The following is a 27,188-nucleotide window of genomic DNA, read 5'->3' as shown; positions in this document are numbered from 1 at the left end:
CAAAGCTTCCTTCTTCTTCATCGTGCCCTACTTCTGACAGGAAACCGAGGAAGGCAGCATTCAATCCCCTGCATCTCCAGTACCAGCTGACTTCCATTGCTTAGTGTTAAATCAGCAAAGCAAAGGATTTGTCAAATACTTTCCAAACACAAGGTCCCAGAAACCTAGTGAAGCATCACACTTCCTCTGGCCCAGCTTGTCTGGAAGCTTTTAGAGGCTAATCCAGGGACAAATGAATACAGCACGTGAACGTTCCACCTCAAACTATAGCTGCTGCTGCATCGTCACCGACGTGCGTCACTTCTATTCATGTAGCTCCTGAAAGCCAAGTGCATTGAGGTGAGCTGCCAGCTTAATGTCTGTGCCTTCGAGAGAGACTGGGTGTGTGGAAACTAAGTAAAGAGTCGGACAACTTACTTGGAGGTGTCCCAGGGCAGTGCTTTCGGAAAAAGAGTGAAGGAGGGCTGCTTCGGCCCCTGCAGCGTCCTGGCTTTGTGCCAGAGAGCAGGGCTTCTGGGGAGACAGGTGGCAGGTCTCAGCTGAGCTGAGCTGACTTCAGAGAAATCAGGCCAAAGGTCCTTTCTATTTCCCTCCTCTCAGGAACACATAGGAATCACAGCGTGCCCTCCAGTTAGTCTAAGCGAGGGAGGAATGCACCCTGTGACTGTCCTCATGCCCAAGACTGTCCTCAAAACCAGCCTAGGAGGCCCAGAAGCGAGTCCCGTGTCCCCACCTCTGCGCCTGGTTTGGGACTATGAACCTCTCTGAAGGCTGCACTGGTTTTGCCCTGGGCTCCTTTCTGGGCTGCTCTATGGAGGGGAGTTCTGAGCCCAGGAGAAGCCCCACCTCACACCCCAGGAGTAAAGTCGCCCAGAGAGCTGGAGGAGAAAGAGCTCCGACATCAGACTGAATCCCTTTAAGCACTTTTTAAATGATTAGTTAATTAATTATGGCTGCGTTGGGTCTTTGTTGCTGCGCGCGGGCTTTCTCTAGTTGTGGCGAGCGGGGGCTGCTCTTTGTTGTGGTGCGCGGGCTTCTCACTGCCGTGGCTTCTCTTGTTGTGGAGCACGGGCTGTAGGCGAGTGGCCTTCAGTAGTTGTGGTGTGCAGGCTTCAGTAGTTGTGGCGCACGGGCTTAGTTGCTCCGCGACATGTGGGATCTTCCCCGACCAGGACTCGAACCCGTGTCCCCTGCATTGGCAGGTGGATTCTTAACCACTGTGCCACCAGGGAAGCCCCGTCAGGCTGAATCTTAAGGTCAGTTACTGATGGTGGCAACCTCAGGCAAATCGCCCAACCTGTAGGGCATCTCAGTTTCTTACTCCGAAAAATGGGATAATAATAATACTCATGGGATTCATCTGAGGCTTAAAATGAGATCATATATGTGATACTGTCGTACAGATTTTTGGGGGGAGAGTATTATCCATAAAGATTGTAATGATGTCTTGGATCTCTTCACTGTTACTGTTAGAAAGTTCGTCCTGCTGTTGGAGCTGTTCCTGAGGTCGTTTGCAATGACGTTCTGCTTCTGGGAGAAGCTAGCCTGCTATGCGTCATGCTCTCAGACTTATTTTTTCTCCAGCAGAGTATTTGAACCTCCTGCCTTCAGGCTGTTCCTCAAAGGCTTAATTTGCCAAACTGGACAGTTATTTCATTATTCCATTCTGGGGTGGGAGACTGATGACAGGGCCATGAGTCTGGCTGCTGTGCATGTTTTGAGTTTCTGTTCAATTTTAGAACTCTTAAGCGTGCATGTGTGCGTGTGTGTGTGTGTGTGTCAGGAGTGTGGTGGGGTGTTCCTCTTGCCTTCATAGTTGGTTATTTGTGTTTACTGATATCTCAAAGTTCATCCCTTGTTTCCCTTCATTAAATCATTCCACAAATATATATATATATTTTAAATTTTTATTCATTCATTTATTTAGTTTTTGGCTTCATTGGGTCTTCATTGTTGCTGGTGGGCTTTCTCTAGTTGCGGCAAGCGGGGGCTACTCTTCGTTGCAGTGCGCGAGCTTCTCATTGCGGTGGCTTCTCTTGCTGTGGAGCACGGGCTCTAAGTGCCCAGGCTTCAGTAGTTGTGGTTTGTGGGCTCTAGAGCACAGGCTCAGTAGTTGTGGCGCACGGGCTTAGTTGCTCCGCGACATGTGGGATCCTCCCGGACCAGGGCTCGAACCAGTGTCCCCTGCATTGGCAGGCAGATTCTTAACCATTGCGCCACCAGGGAAGTCCCATATATGTATTTTTAATTAAGTTCCAACCCTGTGCCAGTGACTGCTTCAAGGCTTGGGGAGACAGGGGTGATCTTCAGGATAGTCGTGTGCCCCGGAGGAGTGACAGTCCGGTGTAGGAAGGCGAACAGGCGAACCAGTAACACAGTAACGGCAGAGGGTGCCGCCTGGGCACCCCCCTCCAAACACCACCCCAGGGGCGGCCCCCAGCCACCCCCGGGCAGGCATGCATTCGGGGAGGTCTTGCCAGAAGAAGTGCCGTTTGGCCTGAGACCTGGAGATGACGAGTGGAGGGAGGTGTGGAGGGGTCGCTGGGGGCAGTAGGCAGGCAGGAGGGAAGGTCCAGAGATGTGGACTCTGGCCCCCAGCCTCTCCTTAGCGGTGAGGCCTGTGGAACCCTGACCAAGTTGCCTAACCTCTGTGGGCCGATTCCCTCCTGTGTAATAACAGTGCCCACCTGGCAGGCATTAGGGCGGTTAAAGGAACTGTTCTTTTTAAAGGACTGAAACTGTGCCCGACCCTAAGGAAGCGCTATTATAAATGCTTGCTGGAATTCCCTGGCAGTCCAGTGGTTAGGACTCCGCGCTGAGGGCCTGGCTTCAGTCCCTGGTCAGGGAGTTAAGATCCCACAAGCTGCATGGCTTTGCCAAAAAAAAAAAAAAGTTTTTGAAATAAAAAGAAATCAACAAATGTACAACGTGTTTAAATTTTTTTAATTTTTGGCCACTCGGCTTGCGGGGACCTTAGTTCCCTGACCAGGGATCAAACCCGTGCCCCTTGAAGTGAAAGCTTGGAATCCTAACCACTGGACCACCAGGGAATTCCTTGTCGAATGTGTTTAATCTCGAGAGTATATTTTTCTTCTAAGAGTTTTTTTCCCCGGCCTATAAGAGCAGATAATATTTTTTCTCACGTTTGACATCGGTGTGTGTTTCAGGCGTATTCCTGAGTCCCGGCCGTCCTCCCCTCTGGACGTGTTCTACGGCGGGCGTTTGTGGTTTGGCGGAGGAGCGCCCACCCAGCATGGACCTCATCGCGTTGCTGAAGTCTCAGTTCCTGTGCCATCTCATCTTCTGTTACGTGTTTATCGCCTCGGGGCTCATCATCAACACCATTCAGCTCTTCACTCTCCTCCTCTGGCCAATTAACAAGCAGCTCTTCCGGAAGATCAACTGCCGGCTGTCCTACTGCATCTCCAGCCGTAAGAGACTTTCTCCTGTTTCTCTATTTAAATCTTCACTGCCAGTGTGTGTGTGTGTGTGTGTGTCACAATTAGGACTTCTTACATGGGTTCACTAAGGCTTTTAGTGTATGCTGAGATTCTTTGGTTTGTTTCTGTTTGTTTTAGGTTTGAAATGTCTATTTTGTCCTCACTCTTAAAGAATTATTTTTTGAATGAGTAATGACAATAGCACAAAATTCAACAGGCACAGGGGGGTATCCTGTGAAAAGCAAATAAGCATTCTGTTTCTTTAGTTTTCCTCCTTGGAAGCAACCAGCTTTAGTGATTTCTTAGGTATCCTTACAGAAGTAGCATATATATACACACATATATAGAAAGACATATACACACATACAAAGACATAGGTATGTATGGCTCTTATGTTTGTACATGTATGCAGGTAAGTCTGTATATGTATAGATACCTAAGACATATACATATTTTTAAAAACTAAATGGTGATGTAATATATTGTTGTCTTCCTTGCTTCTTTTCTTTAAAGTTTTGAGATAATTGATGCACATGCAATTGTAAGAAATAATATAGAGAGATCCCATATACCTTTCAGCCAGTTTTCCCCAGTGGTGACCTCTTGCATGACTACAGTGTTATACCCCAATAAGAAAACTGACATTGACACAATCCGCCAAACTTTTTCAGATTTCCCCAGTTTTATATACATTCATTTGTGTGTGTGTCTCTGTGTGTGTGATTATACTAGACTATTTTAAACATGACTAATTCAACTGACCTGAATTTCAAAAATGAAAATGATACAAGATGAATCTGAGTATTGGGATGTCTAGAGATGAGTTTGGTGTTGATTGACCAGAAATCTCTACCTATTCTCAACAGCACAGAATGCAGTGTACATCATTACCAATTACATATAGGAGTGTGAATATATTTTTAAAAATGAGCTCTTTCAAATTAAGCAATTTTAAAACCTCAGCTACCTTAGATTATGCCAAGAGTCCAAAATTATAGATATCTTTTTGAAACTCTTAAAATGAAGCAGTCAGATTTAAATTTGAATTAAAATAATATAAGCTGTATACAGTTATCCAAATGGATTACTACTGATTCAATGAGTTGTTTTTGAAACTTCAAAGTACGATCTTGTGAGGAACAAATGTTAAAAACATGCTTATTCGTAATTTCTGTCACCAGCTCAGAACTGGCAGATATGTCTGATACCATTTCTGATGTGGTTTGTGTGCTAGACCTACTATGTCTTGGACTGTAGTGTTTTACATAAATGTCTTGAGACTGTTCATAAGATCATAAAGTCACAGTTACAAAATGTATCTTTAATCCATGTATCTATGGCCTATTGGGTGCAGCCGCTCGTTCAACGCAGTCGTGGGTAATGCAAACTTCCTTGTCATACATTTTACCATAACATTGTTTCTAGTATTTAGACATCTTCCATGGTATAGAAAAGGAAACAATCTTTCAGCGCAGGGCAGAAGCAGTAGGAGATGGCCAGAGCCTGGATTGTAGCTGTTTGAGGAGAAAAGAGTTTGTATAATCAAGAGAAGGAGATAATAGCCTGAGATTTACTGTATAATTTTAAGTGTCTTTGTACACTTAAGTGTCTAAAGAAAACTTAAATTTAACAAAGCAATGCTGATTGCACTTTTCATTAAAACCTGCACTTGTATGATTTGTACACACCAATGGAGATTCCCCAATCTGTCAGTTTGCAATTTAAAATCATGTGTATTTGCACTGTCATAACCCCTAGTTAAATCTCAAACAGGTGGTTAAGCACTGACTTTCTCATTTGGAGTCAAGAAATAAGAGACAGGATTTGGGACGAGAGTTCCTAAGAGTACTCTATTTTGCTTTTGGTAGATGGTGAAGACATACCAAGGTTACAGCAAGGCCAAGTCAATATTCTTCTAAGGGCACCGTAGCCTATGTGCCTCTGGTGGAAATTAAGATGGGGAACAGATTCAGAAAGCAAGGTGGATTTTTCAACATGACAAATTAATTAAATTATTTAGAATGATCCCAAATGAAACATAACCATCCAAGCCACTGGCATTTCCCCACCCAGGGTGAAATGGAGGGCAGGCAATCAAATTTCACAAAAGATTCAGAGGCACATCCACCCAGGCACATCCTATCTCGGGACGTCCCACAGTGCTGTGTGCCTACTGCCCTGGACAAAAGCTTCCAGGGGCTTGGGCTGAGCAGAAGCAGAAGCGACCTGAAGAGGGAAGGGAGGGCTTCCCTCTGGAGGAGAAGGGGAAGGCAGTGCATCCTGGGTTTGGCTGTGGCACTCACTGTAGTGAGGAAAACTCCCCCATGCCTTCCCCGGCTTCTGCATTTCTGGTATCCCATCATGTGTTAGATACAAAGCTGTTCTCCTCTCTCTCTCGGAACTTGTCCTCTGTAGTTAATAGATTTCCGTATACCCTGAGTGTTTCACAGCAACAACCAAAGACATGTAAGAGACAGTGATCAACTGAGCTGTTGATCACCAGAGGCTGCAGTGCGTGGGCTATCAAACAGCTTGGAATAAGAGATGGTCAGACCCCTTCTGTTTGCTTTCACTCTCTTCCTCTTCCCTCTGAGTTAAGATAAAAGCTCTTCATGGGGTTTAATGAATCACTCTAAAGCTTAGAAAATCAGTAGCATTCATCATTTGCAGCTGATTTTTAAGAAAAAAATGGTTTCCTAGAGACTTGGATCCCCTCCATCACCTGCTCACTTTTTACTAATAGAGCCGTGCCGTCACCCTTTTTAAAAAAACGTTAAGAGCTTGCTGTTGCACCAGGTGAGTCCAAAGTAGTCACCAGCCCTGGTGTGTAAAAGGCCACTCTGATGTAAATGACAAATAGAGACGGTTTCCAGCATGACACACACAGCAGAGAATCTTAGTCTGGTGGCCAGGAGCGCCATCAGGAATAACAGTTTGAAAGTTTATTTGATCTAGGTGGCTGACTTTGGGAGGGTTGTTTTATTTCCTTTTCGCCTAGCTTTGTGGGCCCAGGAGGCTAAGACAGGCTGGCTTAGCCTGCTGAATGAGAAAGGGGGGATGGAGCGAGCTTTTGCAAGGTGAGGAGAAGGAAGAAAGTTACGAGAAGCCAAGTAGAATTGTATTACCCTTCCCTCGCGCAGGATGTGTCCTTTAATCTCTTGGGAAAGGTGGCCAAGACCAGCTGCCTTGTTTTCCTTCCCCTCTGACACTGTGGGTTTTAAAAAGCAGAGAAGAATTTGGAGAATCTATTAATGGCAGAGTTTTTTTAAAAGGGGAGGGGGGTGGGGAGGACTACGACTGACCTTACTGTTCCGTGGAGGACTGGTGACACAGAACTGCATGGAGACACCACTGCCAATCCACCCACCAGCCCTAGTGCCTTGCTTCCAAATTCCGTGCTGTTGCTAACCAGCTCCGAGCATTAAGCCTGCCACTTACTTTTTCTGGACCATGATGCTCATGGATTCTATGGCTGTCCAATCCACAGGTCCATTGGGTGCCTCTAATGGGCAAGGCCGTGTGGTGGCGAGGAGGGGTCAGAATCTGGAGTGCTGAGACGCAACATAAGACATCCTGCCCTCCTGTTTACAGGCTGTCCCCTTGGGCGAGCCACGCAAACCCTCTAAGTTCAGCATAGAGTAGCGGGACGGGTCACCATGACCGGTTGAAAAAACAGGATGAGATGCTGTGTACAGAAGTGCCTTGTGAGCTGTTTAAAGCACATCAGATTTAGGATGAAAACTGGAATTTGTGTCTGTGGAGGGAAGGAGCATTGCAGGGGGTTGGGGGAAGGGACGGGAGGTAGGGGACAAGCTAGGGTATCTTCTCATGATGGCAGTTAACCTGGTTGGGTAACTTTAAAACATGAACTACATTTGAATAAAGGAGAGGGAGTGGAATTGACCAAGATTGCAATATTTTTCTAACAAAGACTTTAGTTCTTTTTGGTTCTGCCCTTGGGAGATATTTACTTCTCTTTTCAGCACCTCTCTCTTTCGTGTCCCCCTGCCCTGACTTGAAGGTTATTGGCTACTTTATCTGTAGTAGGTAGTGGTTGAGCATGAACGGAGAAGCAAGCTCTATTTCACCACCTATAATACCGCCCACGGGTCCCCCCTTGAAACAGACGTCAGTTTTCCTGCTGTGACAATAACGGACCCCAGGATGTAGAAGTCCCTTCCGAGTTGTGACCCAAGGGCGTGCTCAGTAGCGTGACTGACAGACGCCCTCTTCGGAGCCCCAGTGGGAACCGGACTTCACTGAAGATGCTTCCTCGTCCCTCTTGTCCTTGGGGCACCTCCCTGCTCCCTGCAACTGCGACCACACCATCAATCTGATTCTCCTGGGCTACAGGCTGGTCCCTGGGGCCGTTTGGCCAGGTCTGCTTTAATACAAGGCCATCTCCCATAGTGTGAATTTGGCTGTTTTTGTGCATTTCTTTCGTCTCACTCGAAATTGAAGAACGCTTCTCCTACCGTAGCCCCTCCTGAAGCAGGGTGAGAATTGTTTTTTAAAGGTCCTGATATGAGTTCCCGATTCTCGGCACATATTGGTTTCCTTTCTTTGAGATTAGCTGGTGCTGGTGTGGCAGGGGAGATTGCAGCTGTTGGGAGGCAGTAGGTCGGGGGCCGGGAGCCCTGGATGGGAGACGGAGAACGGGAGAGGTGAGGAGGGCATCAGGTGCCCTCAGTGCCTCCCCGCCCAGAGTTGGTCCCCGGTCAGTCCCCCTGAAGGGGGGGACAGCACTGGAGCAGCTGAAGTGGAAGTGGCGCTGGAAGGGGGCCCCTCGCCGGGGGAGGTGGAGGGAACTCCAGACGAGCGAACACCCCCAGGAGCCCCCCGGGATCTGTTCCTGGACTTCCTCCGTGTGCTGCTTTGCAGATGGAAGGTGTTATTGATCCATTTAGCGGGGGATTTCTCAGGGGCACGTGGCTCCCCTGGGAGCAGGCCCTGGGGAAGCAGTCCTCCCCTTTTACCCAGAGGATCCACATAGCTATGGACCCTGGCCGGCGTTGGGGGGAAAGGAGGAGGGGCTGGTGTTCCGGAGGTTTCTGTTTCTGAGCAGGACCAGGAGAAGCGGCGATTAGACACATCGCTGTGCGTGTCATGAGGCGAGAGCCACAGCTGCGTGTCCCCCTGTGCCGGGAAAATGCAAGGCCAGTCCAGGGCGTCTTTGGGAAGAAAGTGATCCATCAAGGAGGGGGTCGCTGTGGCGTTTTCCAGCGTGACCTTGGGAGAAATAATACGAGCTGTTCACTTGGCGGCCGGCTGATCCATGTCTTCCCAGCTTGATTAATGGCACGGCTGCTTTTTCTTATTTTAGTCCAAGCTGACTTTTCACTCTTTTCTGTTATGAGCAGGTTTGACTCCTTCACTTGTCACAATAGTTATCACCCCCAAGATGTCAGAAAAGGTCTTTGGTAGATTGTCCCCAGGCCCCTGGTAGATTGTCCCCAGGCCCCTGGTCCTGACCCTTCCCATCGCTGTCTTTGATCCCACTGAAGTGTGGACCTCCTGGTACCTTTGTTGGGGAGTCGCAACCCAGGACCTGGGTGTTCTCTCTGAAGGTCTGCAGATTCACCCTTATCAGTACCAGGTGGGGATCACCTCCCAGAGGGAGTGCAGGTAACTGGCTGTCAATTGACCAAAGCAGAAACCCTGGGACTTCCCTGGTGGCGCAGTGGTTAAGAATCCGCCTGCCAATGCAGGAGACACGGGTTCGAGCCCTGGTCCTGGAAGATCCCACATGTCGCGGAGCAACTAAGCCCGTGTGCGACAACAACTGAGCCTGCGCTCTAGGGCCCGTGAGCCACAACTACTGAGCCTGTGCACCACAACTACTGAAGCCCGCGTGCCTAGAGCCCGTGATCCCCAACGAGAGAAGCCACGGCAATAAGAAGCCCGCGCACCACAACGAAGAGTAGCCCCCGCTCACCACAACTAGAGAAAAACCCGTGCGCAGCAATGAAGACCCAACGCAACCCAAAACAAATAAATCTCTCTATATATAAATCGGGTGGCCCCGATCCATGGTGACTGTATCTTTGTAAAAGGGAGGAACGTGGACACAGAGGCAGCAGACACAGAGGAAGACGATGTGAAGACACTGAGACCAGAAACCAGGGGGGAGGCCAGAGCGGATTCTCCTGCAGCCTCAGAGGCAAGCAGCCCTGCCCACACCGTGGTCTCGGGTTCTGGCTTCCAGAACCTTGAGACGTAGTTCCCTTCATAAGCCCCCAGTTTGGGGAACTTTGTTACAGCAGCTCCAGAAAACCAATGCACTCTGCGTTCTAAGTCTGTTTTCTCCCACTGTGCCTGTGAAGTGCAGAGTGAAGGCCATTGTACGGCACCGACACGAGGGATGCTCTGTTTATTTCTCCCTTCTCCCTCCTCCCCCGTCGCCTGGCTTCTGCTCCCTTCCCCCCATTGTTTCACTGGCAGTACAGGGAATGAGAGATTATACAGACTGAAGACCTTGCTTTTTATTTATGGACCAAGACAGAGAATCCCTCTTTCCTGCTTCTTAAAGTCAGGGATCTCCAATGAGTGAAGTGGGGCTGGTGACATTGGACGTGGAGGAAGGTGGCCAAGTGTAGAAGCCTCATCTGGAGGCAGCAGTCCCACTGGCCCAGCCAGTGACCAGCACGTGTGTGTCCAGGCTGGCCCGTGGGGCAGATCTTCGGATGAATGGAGACGAAGGCTCGTGGGTTTCTTTCATCCTGGGTTCCATGTATTTTCAACTGGCATTTATTTTTATCTGTCTGCATACTCTCTCTCTAAGTCCAGAACTGCTTTGGCTAATCACCAAAGCAGTCTGCCTAGGAAAACTCGAATGAAACTGTCCTTTGAACCTGGAAGAAGTTCTCCGAGGTGAATGAATGGGGTAAGGGAATTGCCTGCCCATAATGCAATGCTCAGGTCTGTCTTAGTAACAACCTCTCCGGCCATAAAGGGGTCACAAATCTTTTCTTCCTCTCCTTGCTTTGCGTAAAGAAGTAACAGGAATGAAGTCATCTGGCCCAGGCGGTCTGCTCCGTTGGCCTGAGCACACCTGGGTCTTTCATTCTGAAGGATCCTGGAAGCCGACTCCCCAGCTTCCTTCAGATCCAACGTCTTTTCTTCCAGATCAGTGTTACACTCCGGCTCAGTTCTTAGTGGAACGATTTTGTTTAGAATTGGGTGTTTACTTTGCTGACCTTCTCCACGCAAAGCTTGTTACAAAATTAGCCTTTTGTGTCAACACCCTTTTGTTTATATAGGGGAAAAAATATTGGCATTGACAGCTGATGAGTACATCAGTGTGTTATTAGCTCAATTCATCAATAAATATCACAGCTGTGTAGTTGATATGCCTGGCTATTGGAAGCATGGTAAATATACAAATGGCCTCATTTTATGCAACTGATTCAGTGAAAGGAGAGTGATAGGTGAGGATGCTGGATTTTTTTTAAGTTTTAAAAACGAGTAATATGACTATGCAATAGCATGCCTTGTTTATTTTGAGTAACAATCCATTTCTGTATCTTAAATATATGTGTGTGTATACATGTAAATATATATGTTATTTGTTTTTTGTTTTTTTTTTGCGGTACGCGGGCCTCTCACTGTTGTGGCCTCTCCCGTTGCGGAGCACAGGCTCCGGACACGCAGGCTCAGCAGCCGTGGCTCACGGGCCCAGCCGCTCCGTGGCATGTGGGATCTTCCCAGACCAGGGCATGAACCTGTGTCCCCTGCATCAGCAGGCAGACTCTCAACCACTGCGCCACCAGGGAAGCCCTAAATATATATGTTTTACTCATAGTACAGGATATACATGTGATTCTTCCTAAGAAAAAGTGACCTTGTATTTTAAATAGAGAGCTTAATCACTCAATTTTAAATAGATGTATTAAGGCGTATTAAAGAAACAGCAGATTTAGGAATACAAATGTGATACTGAGTTGTGTGAGCAGATGCTTACCTTAGAGCAAGGTGTCTTCGCTGTTGATGTGGTTTATAAATAAATTAATTCTCAGCCAAGGTGCCCATTTGTTTTTGCAGGCATTAAATTGCATTTGTGACTTAGGTTACGGCTTTCAAATTAGGTTATAAGTTTGTCTTTGGTGTCTTGTAACTTCGTGAGACAGCTGGGTGTGATCTTCAAAGTGGGCTGGGTATTCCCTAGGAGGAAAATAAGACGAGCCATTAGGATATAAAAAGAAAACCTTAGAGCTTCCAATTTATGTTTTTTATCATATATATAGATAAGATTTAAAAATTGTATACATTTTATAAATTATATAAAAAAATTTATTGTGTATAAAATTTGCATGTGCTAATTATGCATATTTTTTAAAAATTTAAACAGTCAAAATCATTTGAAGACCATTGCCTTAGCCTATGGGTTTGGGTGTCAGCATACCGGAGATAGAATTTAAATAGCACAGTTAGAAGCAAGGGGGAAACAGCCTTCATAGAAATAAGCTCCAAAGCAAAGGGAATACTAATAGCCAAAAGAAGTCTCATATTTTCCTTTATTTCAGTGTCTCTTGGGTCCAGATGGGATTGGAGGCTTTTCAAACATTTTCGAGCATCCCTTCTCTGGTCTTATCCCAGTTCTCCAGAAATGAGGGAAGGTGCTAGTTTAAAAGTCTTCCCCACTTCCACATTTTGTTTTGAAGAAAAAAATCCTAGAAATGCTTTGGTGTTCTATCACAATATTTTAAAATATATCCTATCCCACTCTCCCATCTCAGAATAGCTGGCTACCTCCTGTGGAAAGCACTGTGCAGAGTAGGCTTCTCGGACATTCTTAGGCTCCCTGGTGGTTCCCATGTAGCTTTTTTGGAGGTTTGATATGAGCATCCTGTGTCTAGGGCCATGGAGGGGTAACCCGCTCAGGGGTCCCCTAACAAAACTGCACTGGCCTAGCCACTTTGGTGACTCGGGCTTCATTTTTTCATTTGTAAAAGGAGGGAAATAAATTTTACTGTGCTATAAAAATCTAAGGTGAAGGTTTCCTGCCTTAATCCCCACTTAGTCAGCCAAGAGTGGGATGGCTGGGATTGAGCGTGCTTTCAACGGAGCTCTGATACCTGGACTGCGTGAGGCGGATGCACTTGAGATGCGGGACGATGGTGGGAGGAGACACTGGGGGCTGCGGGGAGACGGGCCTGAGAGGCTGCGTGGCTGTCGGTGCGTGAAGAGGGCCCAGGTGTATCTCATAACCTGTGAAGGTAGGAGTTGAGCATCTGGGGAAAGTGACCAGAAACACGTGTAAAGACCGCTAATGACAGGAACCATCCAGGAACAGGGCAGGAGCCTCGGGAAGCTGGGAGCCCCTCCTGTGAACTCGGTGGAGACTGGGACTGACGCTCAGGGAGGGGAAGGCGCTCAAAACGCTGACCTTCGGCGGGGAGCTGCTCAGAGGACCTCTAGGGTCCCTTCCGGCCTTAGGATTCGGGCTGGGAGCACTTATGTGGTAGGTAGGATGCAGGGGGTCTACCACAGCCTGGGTGCCGAGGGGAGTGTGGCCACGGCTTCCTGATGAGGCCACCCTCAGAGTTTCAAAAAGAATATGAGGATTTGTCTCAGACAAAATGAGCATAGAGTAGATAAAGCGCTGACCGAGGTACAGGTGTGCTTAGGCAGGGATGGAAGGAGAGGCTGGCGTGGCATCACTTAGACGTGGGGGAGAGCATAACACACTGTGTTTAAAACGACAGAATTAACAACTTGCGGCAATAGAAATGTTCTGAACGGGCCAGAAGGTTAGGAACGTGAGTTAGGAACGAGGCCTGCTTTGGCGACCGCTTCACCTGATACGTGTCCGTAGAGCAGGGGCCGGGCAGGGGGGTGTGGGAGGCGGGGACTCCGCGCGTTGGGGAAGCTCTCCCCCGTCTGCCTCTTCCTCCTGTGTGGCCCCCGTTGGCCCCACGTGGTCTGGAGGGTGACCGGCCTTCCCCGCTTGCCTCCCGCTGACAAGATTGGGACGCCCCAGGCAGACTGACAGGTCGGTCGCCTGACTGGTCCAAGTGCAGGTGCCCAGACCTAGACCGTCCCCAGAACTAGTCACCCAGCTCCTGTTCATTTCCTCCTCCTTGTGGGGGATCTTAAGCCACGGGCAACACGTATTATGGTGCTGTTCACTCCCAGGCATGAGTTTTATACTTAACCTGCCCTTTATCCTAAGAATTCACCACTTTGTGTTTTACAAGGAGCTTTTTTTGACAGACACTCTAATGGGACGTTTAGTTGGACTGTTCTCTGGGCAAACACTGCAGCCATTCATCCTGTGTTGTGTAAATACAACGTGTGTGTGTGTGTGTGTGTGCGTGCGTGTGTGTGCGCGCGTGTGCTTGGCTCGTCGTCTTTCTCACGGAAGAAAGGAGCAGCGTCAATTCGGCAATAATGAAAAAAAGTGAGGTTTGTTTGGAGGGCTGACGTTGTCTGCTGACATTGCATTTGAGGTCACGTTCATGCTTTTCACACTCATGTTGGCTTCGCCTGACTGGACAGGACATGTGAAAGGAGAGAGTCTCTTTCGTGTCGTTTACATCAAAGTAATGAGTGTGTGATGCTTATGATCATTTTCTTGGCGTTCAAGGAGGGGTGGCCACATTCAGGGAATAAAGTGACACCCTCCACAGAAGGCCCCTGGCAGGTGTACTTTGCTAGAGACCTGAGGTCTGACTTGAGGAACCCCCATCCAGTGCGGTCACTAAACTGCCTTCACTGCTTATAGAGCCCGTGCCTGCTCCGTCCCCTCCAGCCCTGGAAAGATGAGTCCACCTCTCCCCGTGCTTCCTGGCTCTTCCCTCCTTGCTGAAAGGAGTGACGTAGGATTGGGGTCAGCCCGTGAGCCAGCCGCCCGCACTGTCCCTGCAATAGAGCAGGAGCCCCATCGAATGCGCGAGTGGGGTGACCGCTCGGGGCCTGGAGTGAGCCGTCGTACCACGAACTGTCCAACTGGACCCTGGCGAGAAGTTTATGGAACCTGCAGGATGTCGTTGATTGGAAGACCCAGATGGACGTATTGCATCTTTCTGTTTCTAAGTCATAATTAAGTAATGAGCCCAAACCTGTTTATGGAGCACTAGCCTAGATTCAGCCAGGAAACCGAATTAACACACTTATGGGAGACACAAGGCTGTAGCTCATTCCTAAGTAATATGGTAGAGAACCAAGGACTGCAGGCTTTCAGAACAGGGGCTGGACCAGTCAGGGAGGCTTCAGAAAGGGGGTGTCATCAGCTAGACCTCAGAGCACAGAAGTCCGTGCGTGAAGGGTGGGACCGGGCGCAGGGGGGACGTTTGCCAGAGCTCTCGGTGCTGTGGTGCTGAGCACGCATCAGGACCTCGGTAGCTCGCAGCGCCAACCACAGGGAGGATGATGAACACCGGCGTGTCCGCTGGACGCGGGAGCTGGCGTGCTGGGACGCCCCCTCCCCCGCTTAGCATCTCTGTGCTGGTGGCCCTGGCTTCTTCACTCCCGCTGGTGGGTTTTCTGCACAAAGCACAGCCGCCTGCAGCTTCGAGCGCTCCTTCCCGTCACTTCTGCCACCAAGGAGGACGGGGGCTTCCCCCCGCTGGCTCCAGCACCTGGCCCAGTCTGAGTCACGATGCTATCGCTACAGCCGGTAGGGTCACCAGAGCCAGCTTCTAGAATGTCAGGACTTCTCCAAGTCAGTTATTAAGCACCATTAGAAACTCACAATAAATTATCTTATGAAACAAAGGCAGTAGGTGCTCAACACCGGCCTTTCTGTCTCCCTAGTTGGTTTACTGCATTTGACTCTTATTCTGGAGGTTACGTCGATCGTGTGTGGGCAGTAGAAATGCTACACAGCTCCGCAGTCAGTGATCGCAAATGGGCAGCCTGACGTCAACCTGGTGAGAGTATTTACACCATGGAAATTGGCAAAGCTGTGAATCAGGGCTAGGATTTTCCAGCCCACCACTTGGTTCTTCAGCATGAGTGTGTCTCTCACACAGTATGGGTAAAAAATTATATTCTAAACCCATCATAAACGTTTGAACCTCAGACGTTCTAGTCTTTATATCCGGGAGTCAGGCGCACACATGATGACTGAGACGCTTGCCAGAGCTAAGAGGCCCACTCACTGGAACCATCAATACAATGACCTCCCCCCAAAAAAAAAGTTCCCAAGGTTCCCACTGGTGGCTCGAACCCTGGAAGTCCCAATATACAGTCACCAATCCATTATAACGTCTCCTGTTTAGGTATATGTGCCCACTCCTTTGTTATTCATACAGCATTACCACTCAATATGCACCTCCAATTGGATGGAGTAGACAAAAGTGAGGTAATCTATGTCTACAGGGAAAACTTTTCTACGTGCACCCTTCCGAAAAGGGCCGCCCACCTTTCTCTGCCCCCAGAGATGCATGGCTGTTCTGTGTTCTGGTTCAGACCCACTTTCTTCTCTCTTGCTCCATGGCCTGTTGACGGGGATTACAGAAAACTAACAAAAAATGACATTCAGCTAAAGCTAAATTCGTGAGGCCGCCGAGGGCTCGCTTCCCTCCAGATCGGACAAGCCTCCTTCATAGCCTGACAAAGGCGACTGGGACGCATTTGGACCCAAAGACACGTTGGTGCTGCCTCTGTTTGAGGAAGAGTCCTGACCCCACGTTGGGGGTGTGGGCTGAGCTGGGAATAAATTAACAGTTGCCGGGAGAGCCGGGGCCATGCTGTCAGGGCTCCGGGGGGGAAAGCTGTAGGAGGACGAGGGGCACCCGGGTGCCCAGTCTCTCCTGCCCTGAGGCAGACAGCTCTCCAGCTGCCTTCCTGCAGCCTTGGGCTCGGTTTCATCCGTGCAGTGCAGTGGCTTTCACACCACCCTTCCCTCCCTGTGCTGCACCGGGGGAAGCTCCAAAAATGCTCAGGCAGCGTCTGGTCCCCCAGCTCTCTTTTAGGATAACGCTCCTTCGTGATTCCATCCTGCGTCTTCACCTCCTCCCTGACTCTCTAGAGCGGGCTGGTTTGGATCTTCTCCCCCACCTGCTGAAGGTGCTGTTCTCACGTTGTGCTCTCCTTGCCTTCAGGCTTTCTTGTCATAAGTTCTCCTTGTCACGGTTTCATCTTGGGCATCTCATGGCTGTGGCCTGACTCATAGCATTTCCACCATGAAAGATGGGAAGAGTATAAATCAGGAAAAAGAGGAAGAAAGAAAGATGGGAAGGAAGGCAAGAAGGAAGGCCGATGGATGAGCAGAGAGAACAGGGAGGCACAGGGGTGGTGACACGAAAGCACAGGCAGTAAGTCCCTAGGGAGCACGCGGTCCTTCCACCTGAAGCTGAGGGTGGGAAGTGCAGCTAAGGAGAGATATTGGGTGGGGTGGGGTGGAGGGGAGGATGGTGCTCAGTACCTGAGGTCAGAAGCTGGGGCTCCTCGTCACCGTGTGCCCCACCCCAAGAGCACAGTGCCTGGGATGTGCTCAACAGAAGGTGCTCAATAAATGCTTGCTGAATTGAATGAAAGGGCATTCCACTGTTTGAGTGTGCTTTTAAAAATGGATCGGGTGTCAGATGGAGGATGCACTGGGGGAGGGCTGAGGGGGAGACCTGTTAAAAGCTTCCCGCAACCTTCCAAACCACAGCCAAGCCCAAGATGGAAGCCTTTCCCTGCATCTGTTGCTACATGAGCATCCAGCCAGGCAGATACTAACCCAGTGTGACGGGGCTGGACTTCTTCCCTACGTTTTGTCCCGCTCAGCCTGGCTCTAGTGGGAGAAATGGGGATGTAATCTGTTCCTTTCTGCTTGAAGAAGCTGGCTGCTGGGATAAAAATTGTACGTGAATAATCACATATTTAGGAGCATCCTGATTATCCTGGTGGGAACGATCGGGAGGGGCAGCTACCCAGCTCGGCGCATGAGGGTCTCTCGCGAGAAATGACGTCAACCTGTCCCCACAGCCAGGGCGCAGTCAACGCTCCCCACGTGACCCGCGCTCCTACCACGTGGCGGCTCCCTGCTGTCACTCACACAGTCTCCCACTAAGTTGCGGTTGGGTTTTAGGACACGACTCGGTTAATAATGACTTACATTTGTTACTCAGGTCTGTAGAAATGGGAAGACTCTAGATATTCCCTTTGGGGGATTTAGATCAGTATTTAAAATATTATATAAAGAGCATAGTTACAGCCTCGCCAAAGAAACACCTGTTGGCATCAAGCTGGATGTGAACTCGTTTACAAAACTGCAGTGGCTGGTCCTGTTGCTTTGATCATAGTCCTGTCTAAGGAAAGCTAGCAGAATAGGTTTGGGAGGCCACAAGGGCATACTTTTGAAAGACTACAACTAGGAACACAATACAATATAGTTTGAAATACTGTCCTTTTCGCAGGTACTATCGCGGGAGGGGTTCTGACGGCTGATGCAGGCACCGGGCACATCACTGCTGGCCTGAGGATGAAATAAGCCCTGGGCAGCTCCTCTGAGGCCAGAAATGATGCTGATGGACTTCTTCCAATGCATAAATAGGGAAACGTAGAGTAGACCCAAGAAGTGACTTGCCCCGTATTCAGCTCAGCTCAGGCAGTTGCAAGGCTGGCACTGGTTTCTGCCTTCACGGGATTGCTCTGACGCCCCAGGGCTGTTACCTGGGACTCTGGTCTCATCTCCCCTCAGCGATGGTCTCGGGGCCCTCCTGCCCTGTCTAGTTCTGACTCTTGTTCTCGGTCTCTCCTGGCCTGTGCCTTCAGATTCCCCCTGTTCTGCTGGTTCCAGCTCCACGTCGTTTGTAAGGTTGGGTGCAGGCTGTCAAGATGAGTGACAAAGGGGACAGCAGAAATCCCCTCCTCTTTCTGCCTTTGTCACCACCATACACATTTTAGAGTTAAATTTGAAAAAACCTTTTATAGTGGCTCGGCAACACTTTCCTCATAAATGAGTGGTCGTTAAACCCTTTTATGCAGACCCGTGACACGTACTGTATCGCAAGCTGTCGGAGAAATTGTTGTGAGCTCGCGGATTAATTCCAGCAGTAGAGGAAGAAGCAGCCGATCCCCTTTGAGCCAGGCTCTGGGATTTCTGGTCTGTCCTCTGGAGGGAGGGGACTCCTTTTACACATCAGGTTTCCACTTTGATGAGGAATCTCCCTCATTCCGGCCCCATTCTGATCTCTTATCACCAGGTTTCAAGCTGATTTATGTGCACCCCAGCTTTTCCCATTTGGTTTGCATTTCTGTTTCCTTGACAAAGCCAGCCTTCCCTGTTGGATGTGATGCGTTTTCCCAGGAATTGACACACAAGGTCATGGTGATGTTTGCAGGGGTTTCTTCCAGTGCATACTCACCCTTTTTGTTTACGTTCTCCGTGGTGGTTCTGATCATATTGCTTCATCTGATTATTAACAGTTTTTTCCTGTTGGGCATCTATTCATTTCATCCAGGCTTCTGTTTGAATTGTTACCAATTATGAATCGATGGAATTCAAGTTAAGTATTTTTGTGCCTTATGTAAATACTTGGGAAAGAATTCTTTACTTAAATCCATCGGCGCTCAATAGTTTTCTTCTGAGCATGTCTAATTATTTTCTGTTTCTTCTAATTTTTTTTCCTGTAGCTATGAATCTTGAAAATCTGAGTGATGAATGATAGTCACTTTTTCAATCAAGTTGCCCATTGCAAGCATTTTTGTTATTGTTGTTTTGAGTGAACTCAAATTGGCCTCTAGAGATAGGAGTTGTTGCATGCCTTATTGGATTCTGCCTTAAATTTTGAGTGTTGTGTGTTGAGGGGAACCCTCAAATCTGCAGATATTAATACCATCTGGCGTGTGTGTGTGTGCATTTGTATAAGGGGTGTGTATATGTGTGTTGTGTTGAGCTATTAAGAACAAGGGACCTTAAATGAAATAATGCCATTTACAGCAACATGAATGGACCTAGAGATGACCATCCTAAGTGAAGTAAGTCAGACAGAGAAAGACAAATATCATTTTTTATCACTTACATGTGGAATCTAAAATATGATACAAATGAACTTATTTACACAACAGAAACAGACTCACAGACATAGGAAACAAACTTATGGTTACCAAAGGGGGGCGGTGGGGAGGGATAAACTAGGAGATTAACAGATACACAGTAGTATTATATGAAATAGACAAACAACAAGGTCCTACTGTATGGCACAGGGAACTGTATTCAATATCTTGTAATAACCTCTAATGGAAAAGAATATGAAAAAGAATATATATGTATATACTTAACTGAATCACTTTGCCGTACAACAGAAGCTAACACAACATTGTAAATCAACTATACTTCGATAAAAAAAATGTTTTTAAAGAACAAAGGGCTTTAATGTGGGAATAAAAAAGAAGGGTTGCCAACACTGCAGAGATCACAGACATATAAGCACCTGTTGGGAGGGTAATTCCATGCAGAAACATCTTGAGAGACTTATCTGAATATCACGTAGCTTACTTTTTAGTACTACAGTGTTTTTCTTGGTAGCTAATTTCATATTAAAAAAAAGACTGAAACGTAAAATTGGTTTTCAGAAAAATCTGTTTTTTAAACTAACCGACAGTGTCTTTTGTCTTAGAATTTGAACCCAATCCAGCCTCGTTTTGAGCGACACTAACAGGGTCATGAGCGGGGGAAGTAGTAAGTCCTCAGAAATGATCTCTCCTTCAGTTCGCGTTATTCTACTTCTTCTAAGAACCCAAAAGATAAAGATCCTCAGGGCATCCCTTGGATCCTTCTAAATCTGTACGTCTTAGTGTTGAGCTCTCACTCAAGCCACGGGCTGCGTTTCCCTCTCCTGGCGGGGGCACTGCTGACAGACACCACGTAGTGTGGCGCTCAGAATTCACCCCTGCCCCCTGAATCACTGCCCACACTTGCCCTGCTCTGCCAGTGGGTCACAGCGTTTCACTCCCAGTCACGGTCCATCTCCCTTACCCAATAACCAACCTCCACCCATCCCCATTCTCCATACACTATTCTATCATTTCTTTCTTGTAGCAGGGGAATGTCACTTGCTAATATACTAATGCCTTTTTTATATTGATTTTTATCATCATCTCTCTCCACCCCTCCCTGCCCCCACTTCACTGGAATTTCAGCTTATTTCAGGGATCCCTGCCCCGAGGTCATAGCTATATCTCAGCTGTGTAGAACAGTGCTTGGCACCCAGCAGCACTAATAAGTATTTGTTGAAAGAATGAATTCATTGCAATATACTTGTTTTATCAAATATGTTTACCCAGCTTTATAGCATCTCATAGAATAGTCTGGTGCCCTGAATAACAGTTGGTACCAAAACAAAAAACAAAAAAAAACCCTGGGTACTGATCACGTGACCTGGGAGGTTTGTTTTCCCTGAGAACTGGCCTCAGTGCTGGGGGAGGGGAGAGGTCCTGGTACTCACCAGAGAACAGGTGGGCACAAGCCAGTACACTAGGAGAAGGAGGGGCTCTTAGCTCTTCAGTGATTCCATTGCTACTTTTTTTTTTCTAACAACTTTATTAAGATATAATTCACATACTGAACAAATCAGCTGTTTAAAAGTGTACATTTTGATGACTTTTAATACAGTCACAGAGGTGTGCATCCTTCCCCATCATATGTCAGTGCTACTCTCACTTCAGCCCAGCTTTCCCTTCCCCCTCACTGTGTCCTCAAGTCCATTCTCTACGTCTGCGTCTTTATTCCTGCCCTGCCCCTAGGTTCATCAGTACTGCTTTTTAAAATCCCTATATATGCATTAGGATACGGTATTTGTTTTTCTCTTTCTGACTTACTTCACTCTGTATGACAGACTCTAGGTCCATCCACCTCACTACAAATAATTCAATTTCATTCCTTTTTATGGCTGAGTAATATTCCATTGTATATATGTGCCACATCTTCTTTATCCATTCATCTGTCGATGGACACTTAGGTGGCTTCCATGTCCTGGCTATTGTAAATAGTGCTCCATTGCTACTTTTAAAGCAGCAAAAGACGTTTTAGCAATTGTACTTCCAGAGGATTAGTAGAATCACTGATTGAGTGCCCACTCTTTTTTGCAGGAGAGATCAACTCAACCTACAAAGATTTGGGGAAATGTAAGACTCTTAAATTCACATCTGGAAATAGTGCCCAGATAATAGCTTTATACTTTCTAAGAACGCTGGAATTCCTTGGAATATTCCACTGTGTGACAAAAGGACTATTTCAGTCTGTCTTTCAGCCTCATTTCTCTCTGTTGTTCAGACTGGCTACTTCCTGCTGTTCCATCTTCGAGTTCACCGATTCTTTCCCCTTTTGAGTCCATCCATTGTGTTTCTTATTTTGGTTGTTGCTTTTTCAGTTCCTCAATTGCCCTTTGGTTCTTCTTTGCATTTTCTGTTTATTGGCCAAGACTTTCAGCTCTTCATTTACTTCAAGCGTGTTCATAATTGCCGTTGAAGCATTTTTACAATGGCCCCTTTAAAATTCTTGTTACATAATTCCAATGTCGGTTTTGTCTCAGTGTTGGTCTGTGTCAGTTATCTTTTCTCATTAAAGTTGAGACTTCTTTGGTTCTTGGTATGTACAGTGATTTTTAATTGTATCCTGGATGTTTGGGGCATTATGTTTTGAGACTCTGGATCTTATTTCAATCTATTTTAGCAGGCTTCCTCAGACACTGTGTTAGAGGGGGAAAGGGGTATTGCCTTGCTACTGCCTGGCAGGGTTGGAAGTCTAGGTTCCCCACTATACCTCCATGAACACCCTGGATGGGTGAAGGGTGCCTCGTTACTGCTGGGCAAGGTGGGCGTCTGGACTCGACGCCGGGCCTCCACTGATACCACCCTGGTGGGGTGGCGCAGAGGGGGTGCCTTAATATGTCTGAGGCAGGGGGCCTTGTTTCCACTGGAGGATGGTGAAAGTTCCAGCTCCCCGGTCAGCCTTCTCGGACACCACCCAGCAGGTGGAGGAGTTGTAGGCATGCCTCATTAAAGCCTGAAAATGGTTCCCCACTTGGGCCTTTGCTGATGGGGATCAGGGTGCGGCCACGGTTTTTTCCATGATGTTTGGTAGGAGGAGGGCAGTTAACATCTAGAAGTTTTCTGTCTTGCTAGACTGCCTTTTCCCTGGTCTTTCAGGTAGAGAGAGCAGGCTTTTCCGGTCATTGGCATTTCCAGCATCTACAGCGCAGCCTGGCATATATGAAGAAGTATATGTGGATGCCAGGGACTCACCAACGTGTCTTCACTCAGATCCTGAGCTGATCCTCACCTTCTCTCCACCTTCAGAGTCTTCTTATGTTCCTTCTGTATATAATGCCCTCTAGTTAGCAGAACAGGAAGAAGTGTGTCTACTCCGTCTTGCCCAGGAACTGGAAGGGTAGGACTATTTCAATGTCCTGTGTTAGAAGCAGCTACTTTGAAAAGGAGGCCAAAAAAGAATAGAAGGTTTTCTGTTAGCATGTTTGTTGTTGTTATTGTAATTTCAACTCTTACAATGGCTTTTTTCCTCTACTATTTCTCAAAATTGATTTACCTTAACTCGATGTTTTATTTTTTGCCAAGAGCGAATTTCATGTTGCCTTTTTCTCTTTTTCTTCCTCCCTCCCTCCCTCCCTCCCTTCCTTTCTTCCTTGTTTTCCCCCCTGAAACTGTTACTGCTTCTTGCTTTAAAACCAGGTATGTATCTAGTTAAACTTCCATGCACGTTGGGGACATCTTGAGTAGAAATAACTGGATTCCTTTTTACTTGAGATGCACTTCAGGGCCTCTGACCCCTCTGGCTGGGGAGTGTCGCTCTTTCAGGCTTTTAACCTTAAAGTGTCCCTCTGGGTCATCCTTGATACTGCCTGAGTTGTTGCCCAGAGTTGATGCAGTAAGAGAATGCTCGAGCCTCAGCATCAGGAGGTAGAGGTGAAAGGAACTCGGGGTTGGTTCTGGCCATTTGGCTCCACGGCCTCAGTTTCCCTGGCCGAGCCTGGAGAGCAGCTTGCACGGGACCCTGAGGTCAGGGGGGCAGCCTGGAGGGAGGCGGCGTGGACTGGGGGTGGAAGGTATGCGTTTTGGGATCAGTCATGCCAGTAGATCATTCATCTGTTTGACCCTGGGCAGGTCAGCATTTCTTTACAACATGGAGCGTCCACAGATGGACCGTCAGGCTGTCCTGCTCAGTCGCTGGTGGCGAGGCTGAGGCCTGCTGCATCTTTCGAGTCTCCCCAGTGCTTTTTAATCAGCAGTGTCATGTAGGCATTCACAGCAGGTGTATTTTTAAACTTGATAATCTTTCAGATTTGGGGGTGATTCTGCTTTTTTTTTTTTTTTTTAAACTACAACTGCAATTAGCTGACTCTAATATTTCCAAGGTAGTACAACAGGGAGGAAAGGAAGGAAAAAATCATTCAAAGCTTTTCTTCACTGCAAACACGCGTTTAATTCGGGGGGAAAAATTATTCTCGCCTCTTTTGTCAAGCACAGCATAGCATGTATCTACTACTATGCTTGACACCAAAGCGTATACAATTTTTGAATTTGAGAAAACACTTTTTTTTTTTAAAACATCTGCTGATGACAAACAACTATAGATCAGTTTTGACTGACGTTTTGTTTGCTTTTTTAGATTTAATTAGCATTTGTAAAATTTGGGAGAGTTACACTTAATCAGGAGATAATGCGATGATGCAAGCTGAGTGCAGTTTCTAGATAATTGTCTGTGCCTGCGGGGTAAATATAGATGCAAAGGGAGACTTGGTGGAGGATTAGTAGTAACTGGAGTATTTACCTTCAGGGCTGGAGCTGTTTATAAAATTGGTTATTTAACTATTAAATTGGAGGTATTTGTTGTTATTAAATCCAATACAATAATTTTAAAAGGCACTGGAGCAAGTGAAAGACAATTTGAAAATGCAGTGGTTGAAACTTCCATCCAGACTAACTTAGAGACCATTTTCTCAAACTTCAGGCATGTTTACAATATATTACCCCCCCCAAAAAAAGAAAAAAAATAATAAAATATATTCCACATTTATATAAAGATATACAGAGTGTTAACAAACACGCTATCAATCCCCTTTGTATGCATTTATTAACATGGAGAGTAAATGCATTCAACTCCTGAATGCAACTGAGAAAAATTTTAATTTTTCAAACACAACTTCCGGCCTATATATCTAAATATCTAAAATTAAGAAGGTAAAATCAATTCAAGAGTTTGAAATTGTTTTCCAAACATTTAACAACCTAGCATCAAAATTAAACATAAATATCTTTTTGGCTTTGTGGTCACAACCATGTTTGTAATCATGATTTCTTTATGTATGTTAATGATATGCATCTTTGCACGGAGCAGAGAGAGTCCCTGATTAAATGCTTTCGGGGTGAATTTCAAAGGTCACAAGAAAGGCAGGATGAAACTACAACCAACAACTCTACAAGGGCTGGGAAGATGGGTATCTCAGCTGGACGGGCACAGTTCTGTTCTTCTGAATTCCAGCCAAAGAGAACTATCCTGGCAAAACTCTACAAACTCTTATTCATTCATTATTCACTTAACAAACATTTGTTTAACACATATTACATGCCAGGCACTATTCTGAGTGCTGGCTTTATAAGAAGGAGTAAGACACAGCCCTGTGCCCTAGAAGAGCTTGTAGTCAGACGATCTAAGGAGAGAGAGAGAATAAATAGACAGTTATAATGCAGTGTGTGTTCCAGTTACTGATTGCTGTGTAACAAATTACCCCAAAATTTAGTGGTTTGAAGCAACCATTTATGTCTATGGATTCTGTGGGTCAGGAATCTGAACAGGGCCCAGTGGGGACACCTAGACTCTGCTCCAGGACGAAGTCTGGTTCTCAGTGGAAAGACCTCAGAGCTGGGAGCCGGAACCCTGAGGGTGTCATTGTTCTCAGGTCTGGTGGGCTGTTGGCTGGGACCTCAGCTGAGGTTGTTAATTGAGCACTCTCTCTCCATGTGGTCTGGGCTTCCTTATGGTGTGGCAGCCTCAAGGTTGCAGGTTTTCTTAGCTGATAGTTCAGGGCTCCCAGAGTGAGCGTCCTAACTCATGGGGTGACACGTGCTCTGGATTTTATGACCTGGCCTTGAAAGCCAGCCATTTAACTTCCACCACATCCTGTTGGTTACAGCACATTAGTGGCCCTCCCAGAATCAAGGGGAGGGGAACTCGATTCTGCCTCTTGATGGGGCAGTGGCCTCACTCTAGAGGAGCATGCGGGATACAGCTATCTTTGGGAAACAAAGTCTGTTCGGGATGGTTAATTCTAAACGTATCTAACAATCCTTCTTGCAAAAAGCAGAGCCTAATTCCTCTAACTCTTGAAAGTGGGCAGGACTTAGTGACTCTCTTCTAGTGACCTGAGCATGGAGAGGAGTCTGTGACTTCCAGGGCGAGGCCATGAAAATTGCATCTGCCTGGCTGACCCTCTGTCGCATTCAAGCCGCCCTGGAAGAGGAACGGAGGTCTCCACTCACCCACAGCGGCACCAGCAGACCAGCCCCATGAGTGGCTGCCTTGGAGCCAGATCCTCCACCCCAGTCAAATTTCTTTTTGATATTTCTTTCTTTTTGAAAAAGTTGAAGCGTAATTAATATACAGTGTTGTGTTAGTTTCACATGTTCAGGAAAGTGATTCATACATATGATTCATACATACATATAGAGCTATATATTCTTTTTCATTATAGGTTATTACAAGATATTGAGTAGAGTTCCCTGTGCTATACAATAGGCCCTTGTTGTTTACCTATTTTATTTATTTACTTATTTTTATTTTTGGCTGCGTTGGGTCTTTGTTGCTGCACGCGGGCTTTCTCTAGTTGTGGCGAGCGGGGTCTACTCTTTGTTGCGGTGCGCGGGCTTCTCATTGCGGTGGCTTCTCTTGTTGCGGAGCATGGGCTCTAGGCACACAGGCTTCAGTAGTTGTGGCTCGCGGGCTGTAGAGCACAGGCTCAGTAGATGTGGCGCACAGACTTAGTCGCTCTGTGGCATGTGGAATCTTCTTGGACCAGGGATCAAACCCCTGTCCCCTGCATTGACAGACGGATTCTTAACCACTGCGCCACCAGGGAAGTCTCTGTTTTATGTATAGTAGCGTGTATCTGTTAATCCCAACCTCCCAATTTATCTCTCCTCTCCACCCGCCCATTCCCTTTGGTAAGCATAAGTTTGTCTTCTGTATCTGTGAGTCTATTTCTGTTTTGTAAACAAGTTCACGTGTATCATTTTTTTTTAGATTCCACACATCAGTGATATCGTTTGATGTTTATCTTTCTCTGTCTGACTTACTTTGCTTAGTATAATAATCTCTAGGCCCATCCATGTTGCTGCAAATGGCACTATTTCATTCTTTTTTATGGCTGAGTAATATTCCATTGTGTGTGTGTGTGTGTGTGTGTATACACACACACACACACACACACACACCCCACATCTTCTTAAACCAGTCGTCTGTTGATGGGCACACCTCCTGAGAGACTCTAAGCCAGAACCGCTCAGCCATGTCAGTCCTGAATTCCTGACCCCAGAAATTGTCAGAGATAATAAATGTTTATTGTTGTTCTGAGGCATTAAGTTTTGGGGTACTTGTTACAAAGTAATAGATAACCATGCATCCAGTACAGGATATAGGAGTGTGTATTGGGCGTATATAGGAAAGCCAGCTTATCCAGGCTTGCCAGGCCTGGAAGGCTTCCTGGAGGAGGAGACACATGTGATGAGCCTTCAAAGGCTCAGATAGGGAATGACAGGCTGAGGCATGTGCACTTAGATATGCCACCGAAGACCACTGGA

General features: G+C 47.1%; 1 protein-coding gene across 1 annotated transcript in view; it reads left to right on the top strand.

Annotated features, from left to right (window-relative positions):
- Window positions 1-3,238: 3,238 nt before the first annotated feature.
- AGPAT4 (1-acylglycerol-3-phosphate O-acyltransferase 4) overlaps window positions 3,239-27,188 on the top strand; it is a 73,128-nt gene continuing 49,178 nt past the window's right edge. The window contains exon 1 of the mRNA XM_079716503.1: window positions 3,239-3,431. Within this exon, the coding sequence (XP_079572629.1) occupies window positions 3,254-3,431 (178 nt within the window). The 5' untranslated portion in view covers window positions 3,239-3,253. The remainder of the gene's footprint in view (window positions 3,432-27,188) is intronic.

Source organism: Hyperoodon ampullatus, assembly GCF_949752795.1.
Source record: "Hyperoodon ampullatus genome assembly, chromosome: 12".
Classification (NCBI taxonomy): domain Eukaryota; kingdom Metazoa; phylum Chordata; class Mammalia; order Artiodactyla; family Ziphiidae; genus Hyperoodon; species Hyperoodon ampullatus.
The sequence above is the reverse complement of the archived record's forward strand: the minus strand, read 5'-3'. Positions and strand labels throughout refer to the sequence as shown.